The 9,943-nt window shown below is 41.5% G+C and overlaps 1 protein-coding gene across 3 annotated transcripts in view; it reads right to left on the minus strand.

The window, feature by feature from the left end:
- prkcaa (protein kinase C, alpha, a) overlaps nt 1-9,943 on the minus strand; it is a 136,888-nt gene that overhangs the window by 79,147 nt on the left and 47,798 nt on the right. For all 3 annotated transcript variants that reach the window (XM_085161651.1, XM_085161649.1, XM_085161650.1), the window contains exon 3: nt 8,777-8,859. In XM_085161651.1, the coding sequence (XP_085017777.1) occupies nt 8,777-8,859 (83 nt within the window). The remainder of the gene's footprint in view (nt 1-8,776; nt 8,860-9,943) is intronic.

A 9,943-nucleotide genomic window follows, 5' to 3' on the forward strand; every position in this document is an offset into this window, starting at 1 on the left:
TTCATATTCCTCTTTTCATTATTTTTACATATTTTATTGTGATCTGTAACAAAAACAGTGCTGCTCACTTTGTATCCTTTTGCTGCTGTGTAACATTCAAGCTATTTACTCTTTGCACAGATGACAATCTGAGAGCCCTGAAGCTAGAATTTAATAGCGCTTATTATTTGAGCATTCGGCAGACAAGGCTAACGATAACGTGACTCACATCATACAAATCAAAGCGTTTGAATGTGTCCCCCTCTTACTAAATCTAACGAATTTAGATTGCTGGCATGCATCATGTCTTAGCAGGAATATCCAATATCTGGAACACATCTGCACACACTGACAGTCACATCTGACCTTTACCAAACGCTACCAGATTCACATTAACCTCCCACATGTCTACGCTTATGTCGAAGTTAAAAAATTTTTTGTCTGAAATAAAAGGGCACGCACGGTGCAATGTTGAAAGAGTATTATGTCAACTCACTTTTTATGCAGTGTCTCTGATGCATAAATCTGGAGTGAGAGGCAGTTGTAGAGCTGCTGAGATCCTCTCTTCAGTTCTATAAACTCTCATAGCAAAGACCATAAGAACTCGGAACAATCTGTATATGGCTGTGTTCAAAAAGAAAAGCTTGAAGTTTAAATAGCATTTTGAGTTATGGGGACAATAAAACTTTTATTTACACTTATAGTATCAATGAGAATAACATTTTGTGAGTGTTTCTGTAAGCCCACATATTTGTTTATATTAGCTTGCATCCCCTCAGGAGACTTAATTCCTTTTCAGGTCCAAGCTGACAAAGTTTATGAGCCTCTGTCCTACCAGATAAAGAACCCGCACCAAGGCATAGCCAGCAAACATTCAGCTATGGCAAATGGTCAACACTGTGAGGGACTGCATATCAACAGCCTCCTTTAAATGCACCACCAGCAGCATACAGAAAAGACGCATCCTGCATCTTAGCATGCCTATTTGCTCTACGCTCGAAAAACTGGATTAAACCGTGCTGGTTGAACACAATTTAATCATGGCACACATTTCGACGTAATTAAATCAAGTATAATAACCCATTCCTTATCATGTAGTATCTTTTGCCTTTTTTAACAGCAATTGTTTTGTTTGTTTGTTTTAAATAAAATAAATTCTGCGGAGAAGACAGCAAGAAGCAAAGCATCCTCCAGCAGATATATATCCAGCGCATCTTTCAAATAGAGAAGTATGTAGTAATAAATTACTCCAAACAGACCTTAAAATCAAATCCTGGAGTGGGCTTGGCATTTTCACAGAGCTTCATGGTGTACTGTCTGCTTTATTATAGAGATATCATATCTCTTTTCCGTTTCTCTATCCGCCCATCTTTTCTTTCTCCTAAATTCTGCCTGCCAACCCGTGCTCCCTAGAGAGTTGGTTACATATTGGTTCCAACACCCTCGTACCTCCAATTCTATTATGGGAATCCACGGGGTTTTACAGCAGTATGAATTCTCACTGTACAGTCTTAAACAGAGGGTTTGAATTGCCTTCAGAGTAAACTCTATCCTGTATTGTTGATATATGTTGGACCACTAGTTTCTGAATGTTTCAACTATTATGGTCCAACAGTGATTTGTCTTTGCAGGCAGATACTTCTCTGATTTCTCATCTGCTGCAGTCTCATTGCTACTGGCTGTCATGCAAATTTCAGATGACAAAGTTTACAATCTGCAAGCCGAGAGTGACTTCGCAGCCAGCAGCATTTCCGAACACCTTGCTCGAGTCGTGGGGCTGATCCATGGTAACGACTACAGCATGGTGAGAGAGGTCAAACTTCACTGGACACACTGTGTGAGCAGAGTACATTCTCTTATTCCCTGTGAAAGGAAATGAGTAGCTGTGATGCTTCTCCTCACATGTGCCCACTCCAATAACCGTCCAAAGACATAATACTATCTGGCATTTATGACAGTGTGACTTTATCTGCACATCTTGTGTGTTTGCAGGCATGTTTGAGTCTATAATAATCTCATTTTGCTACAGCAGCGCAGCCCGAAAAGGTCTGCAGGACATGTCAGCATCCACACACCATAATAAATTCAGTTCAGTAAGCACAATTAATCAGCATCAAGTTTCCTTGTGACCGTGTCCCTTTGGAAGCAGTGTATGTGCCGAGGTTTGCACAGAGACGTGTGATGAAAAACATGTGCTGCGATTCAGTTCAGTAAGGAGTGGGAGACTGATTTTTTTTTTTATTTGTTTTGGGGACTTTCAAAAAAGCTAATCACATATTTCACCTAAAGTTCAAATCTTTGTCCAATCCTAATTCGGAGGGTCAGTTTTATCTAAAAGTGAAAGGTCTATGTTAGAAACTTAAACACTGCTACACTGACCTGTGCAATCCCTCTTACCACCCTTCACCATCCCAGTCTGCGTCAGTCTGACCAGTTGTCGGGAGTGACGACAGTGGCGACAGGTCAGACTGACTCTATCTCTCTCTAATACTGAGTGGTGTGTCTGAGGTATCTGCTTGATTGCAATTGAAGACAGGTGACCCGAGGCAGCGCAAAGTCTCATCAGCTTTAATTTGTCACACTAAAAGCTTCTACAAATACCCAACTGTGCCACTGCAACCATGCCACATAACAATCACCGCTATGATTTGACAAACTGCATTCAAGCCATCTGATCTACACTTGCTATGCAGCATTTGATTGCTCCTATACTGTTTCTGTGCTCACTTGTTGCACATCCACCACTTCCAGCCTTGGGTCTTGCCTTTCACTCTTTGCTTGGAAGGGGAAGCAACAGATGTGCTTTTTAAACTTCCAAATACTTGTATTCCTGCCAGTTTGGATATTTTTGCAACATTTCCATCTCAAGCTCGCCTTTAGGCCACAGTTTCTCTCTCTCTGCCACTCAGAAGATGTGTTTAAGTGAATTTACAATGGATTTACATCTTTGCACCCAGTGGCTGGCTGAATGGTGAAATGGCAACTGCTGGGCCAGAACAGGCCTATCTAAAAGAGATGGCCAGCAACCTTGCTGGAAGGAAATGGGCTAAAAAAAACAGATGAAAGGCTCCATTGCCTGTGACAACCCAAGATGCCTGTGGCACAGATGATGCAATTTAGCTCCACTCCAGTTTAATCTTGTTTTCAATTCCCAAGCAGAGTCCTTGTAATGAGACATTGTGTGTCCCAAGCCTTGTAACCACAACACCTCTTTTCACCCACCCACTTGATTCTGCCAAAATCTTCTCCTGTGTGATCTGTCATTTTAAATATTAGGCCATATTAACCCCAAGAAATGGCTGGTAACACCTTCTAGCTAAACATTCTTGTGTGACTTACATTTTTTTATACAGGTATGGTGATTAAAAGTGAAACAGGGGGATATCATGTACGTGCATTCCTTCTTGACCCTTACGGGATCGTTGGTTCCGTGTAAAATGTTTTTAAAAAAACACTCTGCCTGGCTGCAATGTAACCCTCAGGTCAGTTCTGTCTGTTTCCAAGAAAATGAGACATAAAGGGCACTGCGCTACAGCCTAACTATGTTACTCTGTCACAGCTATCTGTGCACTGAATTACCCCAAGGGGCTAGGTGTCTAAATGCATGTGTCTGTGTAGGTAAGAAGAGGGGCAATCAGCACAAAAAGATTTACAAATTGCCCCGGGGTCATATGTGCTGCACTGGTTAAGTAGACATCAATGATGCAGCAACATCAACCTCTCAGTTTCATCTGCTGAGCCCCTGTAGTGAAACGAAGAGCGCTTGCATTATTGATGGTCTTGTCTTGTAAGGCAAGGAAATTACTTGAGCTGCTGGTAAAATTACACCAGTCAGTCATACTGAAACATTTAGTTAAACTAAGTGCTTTAATCTGTCTTATTGATACCTGCCTGGAATTTGCCTACACCTGATACCTCACCACTTTCCATTTGTGTATTATACACCAATTAACCAGACGGTAGAAATCACTTACCCAACATTATGTAAGCCCCCATGACTGCTATCTAAACACTGCGATCGGTCAACACATGAACCCTTGAACTATGAAGGTGTCCTGTGTTGTGCCCACACCAAATCGAGTATCAGCTTGGAACTAATTTAGTCATTTGATCAGTAAGCCTGTGGCCTGAAATCAAATCTTCTTTAGCTAACCTCTTTCAAGCTGGTAGATGAATTCAGTTTTGGTTATTACTTTATAGACAGAACTCTCAAATTTAATCTCATATAATACCACTGGCTATACTGTAGTAGATTATCTGAATACTCTACCTGGCTGATGGTAAGTATAATCCTATCTGCAGCCTGCCGTACCCTTAAAACACACCCTGCAGCTGTTGCTGTGAGGAATGCATTCATGGTTATACTGCCCCATCAATTCAAGGCTAAAACTAACAACGTGTTTGCTACTGAAAAGAACTAGTTGGGCACCTTAGTGCGCACTTTGTTTCTTCCAGGAAGGGAGTTATAAAACATAGACGTGAGTCATAAAACGCAGGTAGCCTAGATACAGCAGATCTTTGGGATATTTGCTGGCTATGGGAGTTATTGCCTTCCTGGATTGCACGCCTGGGAGGCAGAAAGCCATGTAATATGTGTGGTTGCCCCTGGCAACAGTAGTGCTACTGTAAGTGCACAGAAATGTATATTAAAAAGAAGCACCAAGTATTCTGATAAGGGAAAAGACAGCATGCAGTTTTAAAGGATTTGGTCTTTGGTGGTAATGTTTTTTCCTGAAATTGTAGAATTACAGAGTCACGCACTTCGCTGCATGAACAAACGGATCAGAATATTTCATAGTCACGGTGTTCTAACTAAAACCTTCTTTTATTGCAGTGGATTTCTGTGTATTAGGACCCCTCTTAGGAGCCATTCTGTTAGGTAAGTATACAATATCTTTTACAATTCCCTTAAGAGCAGGAGTAACTATGATAAATATAGTGGGATTTAAGTAAAAGCATGTGAGGAATATTGGGAGTAATTTTTGATCAGGATATTTTCTTCAATGTGCAACAGTTACATAGGACTGCTTTCTTGCATTTGCACAATATCTCTGAAATTGAAGGATCCTGTCCCAGAGTCAGAGACACTGAAAAGCTAGTTCATTGATTTATTACTTCTAGGCTGGACTACTGTAATTTCTTATTACCAGGATGTCCTAAAAACTCCTTCGGTTGATCCAAAATGCTGCAGCATTCTCAGAAATCCAGAATCAAACTTAAAACCATTATCCTTGAACAATCAGAATCCATCTTACCTTAAAGACCTTGTATTAAATATTACATTTCAGCCCAATAGAGCACATCGCTCTCAGGCTGCAAGCTTACTTGTGGTTCCCAGGATATTTAAAAGTAGAATGGGAGGGAGAGCCTTTCAGGACCATCTTCGGCAGAAGCAGCTCCTAGTTTGGATTTGGAAAACAGATACCCTCTCTACTTGTAAGATCAGGCTTAAAACTTTATTTTTAATAAAGCTTACAAGGGTTGGATCAGGTGACCCTGAATCCTCCCTTATTGCTCAGGGCTCGCAAAATCGCTAGCCCGACGTCCCGAAGCTAGCGATATCTCCAGTCGGGCGACCAAAATCTATCTCAGCCCTGCCCATCGGGTTATCATATAGCCTGACTGAGACTGAGATAGATTTTGGTCGCCCAACCGGAGATATCGCTAGCTCCGGGACGTCGGGCTAGCGATTTTGCAAGCCATGCTGCAATAGGCTTAGGCTGCAGGGGGCTTCCCATGATGCACTGAGTCTTTCTCATTCTCTCAACTCTTTTCACTCACCATGTGCTTATACACCACTTTGCATTTAATCATGAGTTGTTATTAATCTCTGGCTTTCTTCCAGAGTGTGTCTTTTGTCCTGTCTTCCTCCCCTCACCCCAATCAGCCGCAGCAGATGGCTGCCCTTCCTTGAGCCTGGTTCTTCCTGTTAAAAGGGAGTTTTACGTTCCCACTTTTGCCAATGGGGAGGGAGTGCAGCACTCCGAAGTTTTATGTAACACATGTATGAAACAGAAATGAGTGAGATTTACCCTGAGACTATTTCATACAGTTACAGCTTCAATGTCTTCCACAGAGTGCTCTATTTAAAGAGTATGACTAGATGATCTTGAACAGCAGTGTGACATATCTCTAGTTACAGGGGCCAGGCCATGCTGCTGCTACACTTGGAGGTCATGAATGTCCAGTAGGCAAGCAGGTATGTAAATGAAATCAAGCAAGCGGCGGTTGATGGCAGATAGCTGATACTAGAAGCTGATAAAGAGGCCAGTGGGAGACCTCATTAATGTGTCATATAAGAGATGGTATTCATCTCAAAATTTTGGGCCAATTAAAAATAGGATTTTAAAATAAAGCTCTTTTTTAATTTACTAAGTTAAAATGATAAAATTATCAGACAAAAAACTAATTTACAGAATTGATCATTTTATGAACCATTTCAACTAGAACTTTAAGCACAAATGCCAAGTTGTTTAATAATGTAAAATGCAAAAAGAAGCGAAACTGCCTATACAATGGCAAATTTCATGGACGCTCACTAAATTTCACAGTGTCTCACTAGGATTAGTTTTTCTTTTCGGTCACGATTTATTTTGACAGGTACAGAGAAACAGCTGCTCGAACTGTGTGCATCTCTTGGCTTTGCCAAGACAGATGTAGTTTTGTTGATTACAGCCACCAATCCTACATTGCCCATCTGTCTGTGAACTACATCAGGACCCAGTCATCATTAATGCAACATTTGTATGCCAGTCGGGTTGTCTCTGAACTCCGTCCTACACAAAGTCACAACCTGTTTTTCAAAGATGTTTGGAGATTGCATTGGTTTCGATTGCTTTTGATACTAGTTCCTAATCACATTTTTGTAATAGTTATTTTATGAAGTTCATTGTAAATGAAATCAAATCAACAGCATTGTCAACTTTCCATATAAACTCAGCAGCAATTTCATTAGGTATACCTGATCATCTGCTCATGAATGCAAATTCATCAGTCAGTCAGATGACAGGAACTCATCTGCATTTAGCCATGAAAACATGGTCCAGAAAAAAAATTGGGGAACACAGGTGATTTAAATGATTCTGAACTTGGCATGGCTGTTGGGTTCAGCAGGGTCTGTTCAGAAACTGCTGATCTGTCTTTCCCCCCACAGCCATATCCTAGAGATATCCTAGAGATGGTTGTGTGGGGACAAAATATCCAGTGAGAGGCAGTTCTCTGGGTGAAAATGGCTTGTTGATGTCAGCAGTAGAAGACCACACCGAGAGCCACTCCTATCAACTAAGAACAGGAAACTGAGGCTACAAGTTGCACAAGCTGGCCAAAGTAGGACAATAGATTGGAAAAATGTCGCCATTTCTGTTGTGACAGCTAGGTGGTAGGGTCAGAATTTGGCATAAGCAACATGACAGCATTCTGCCTTGTATAAATAATTCAGGCTGCTGCTTCTGGTGTAATGGTCTTGGGCATATTTTCTCAACACACTCTGAGCTCCTCAGCACCACCTGAGCATTGTTTAAACACCACAGTCTACCTTAGTACTGTTGGTGATCACGCCTTTTATGACCAGAGTGTGTTCATTTTCTGATGGCTGCTCTCAGTAATATAACGCGCCATGTCACAAAGCTCAAATCATCACAAACTGGTTTCTGAAACGTGACAATGGTATTACTGTGCTCATCTGGCCCGCACAGTCAACAAATCTCAATCCAAAAGAGCCCCGTTGGCATGTGGTGGAACAGGAGGTTCAAATTATGGATGTACAGCCAACAAATCTACAGCAACTGTGTTATGCTGTCATATCAAAATGGAGCAAAATCTCTGAGTAATGTTTCCAACAATCTGCTGAATGTAAGGTTAGCTTAGACAAACCTTACTGCCTCACTGACACTGGATTCATTGGGTAATGCTGGTGGGGCAATTCATTTTTAAATACTGGTGCAAATCAGCTGATGCCATAAAAGCATCAAATGTGGTACACAGCACTATTTCAGAGAGACAATAAAGTCAAGTTTCCCTTAAGGGTTTTGGGAGAGAAAATCACTGAGAGAAATATTTTAGTCACTTTCACTAAAGGTGGCAACCAGTTATTCAACGGCAACACAAACAATGAATGAGTTTGCCACCTGCTGCTGTAGTAATTCAGTACTGAGTCAACAGGACTTAAAATTTGAATGGGCTTCTTCAGATAACCATAAGATTCGTTTATTAATGCAACTATATAAAGGATGGTGACACATTCAAGGAAATAAACAAACCCTTTATCCTGAGGGAATACAGTGGTTCTGGTGTGCTGTGGGGGGCCATTCTCCTGCCATGTTTTGAAGTCATTTCTCTCTCGGAGAAATGGACAGATACTAGAAGAGGCACTAGAACGGCTTTCCATCTCTCCACTAAGACATGTATAATCAGTCTTAACAATTTTCCACCATAATCACCACATTTCTGAGATCAATATTTACATATGTAGCTATCAACATTACTCTATAGAAGGCAGGATTTTATTTCATTTTTAAACATCTGGAGTATCTTTGTAGCTCAAGATGCTTGGAAAGTGATACTTGTCAGAAGAAATGTCAGTTTAATTTTTCATTTCCCCCTTTTCAGACAGCTGCTTCATAACACGATAAGGAAACATGGGAGCACTACAGCTGTCAAAGAGCGACACTGTTCGGGAAAGAGCGAGGTCTGGTTGGTGCAACTGCATATCGGTGGCACGTACTTTAGTTTAATGACAAGAAAAGCACTTCCTTGTCAACAAAGATGTAAGAGGCAACAGCTGGGCTGGGTTACTTACATCTGTATCGGGCCCCTTATCTGCCCCCGGGCAGGAGAACGTGACAAATTCATGGCATCTCTTGTGGACCACAAAACAGCAAACTATGGGAGATGGGGGGGGAGAGAGAGAAAGGAGAGAAAGGGTGATGTTAAAATACAGTGTTCTATTATTAATGGATATACAGGCAGCAAAAAGAGATGGAGTTCAGATAATACTAAGAGGAATTGAAGAAAGACTGATGTCTGGGCTAGGCTCCCTATCATGTGTCCAGATGGCCAATCCTGCCTGCAGGCTGACTGCTCTTATTGGACAGTACAGTGCCACCTCCTCACTGATATGACCGGAGCTAAGGCAGACACCACGTACACAAACTCACACTCTATAATATGCACATGAAGCACACCGAAGGCAAACAGATTCACAGGCTGACAAAACTGTTTAACATGTATCCACAGAATACACATCCAGACTCACACACTTGAATGTATCTGCCTACACGCTGTCAGAGTCACTCTCTCGGTATAAAAGCCAGGTCACCGAATGCACTGTAGTACGCAGCCAAGTAAGCAACCGACTCAACGTGGAGAGCGGTGCCTGTTTCTGGTGCTTAGAAATTGGGAAACAGAAAAAAGAGACAGGCTGGGGAGGGTCTAATTGTGCAAACTGGCTAGCACAATTGACAAAAACTGCACATTATGTCAATAGATGTCGAGGCTGCCTCTTGTTAAAAATAAATGTGTCTAGATAAATGTTATTTCTGCTTCTCTCTCCTTTCTAAACACAAGCGAGCCCCTCTTTTTCTTCCTAGTACTTAGTGTTTTCAAGGCTACTGCTTACAGAATGAGATGAAAGCATCTGAATTGGTGGTTTTCAATAGTCTTCACTTCACGCTGAAAATCCCTGCGCAGACTCCATTAGTGATTTATGAGAAATCAATGATGTGATGCGTTTTCAGAGACACGGCCTGTTTTTCAGTTTCACTTTTTTAATCTTTCAGCTGTTCAGCAAAGTAATGTGAATCGGGTCCTATCTTTCACTCATGCACACCCACCTCTCACTTCTCGTTATTTAACTACATCCCTGTCAAACAGCTCTACCCAGGAACAAGGAACATATGACTGAGTGTTAAAAATGAGCTGTGATCATCCCCATAGCTAAGCATACATCTGTACACCACCCCAGGAG

The sequence above is a fragment of the Neolamprologus multifasciatus genome, chromosome 6 (genome assembly GCF_963576455.1).
Source record: "Neolamprologus multifasciatus chromosome 6, fNeoMul1.2, whole genome shotgun sequence".
NCBI lineage: Eukaryota > Metazoa > Chordata > Actinopteri > Cichliformes > Cichlidae > Neolamprologus > Neolamprologus multifasciatus.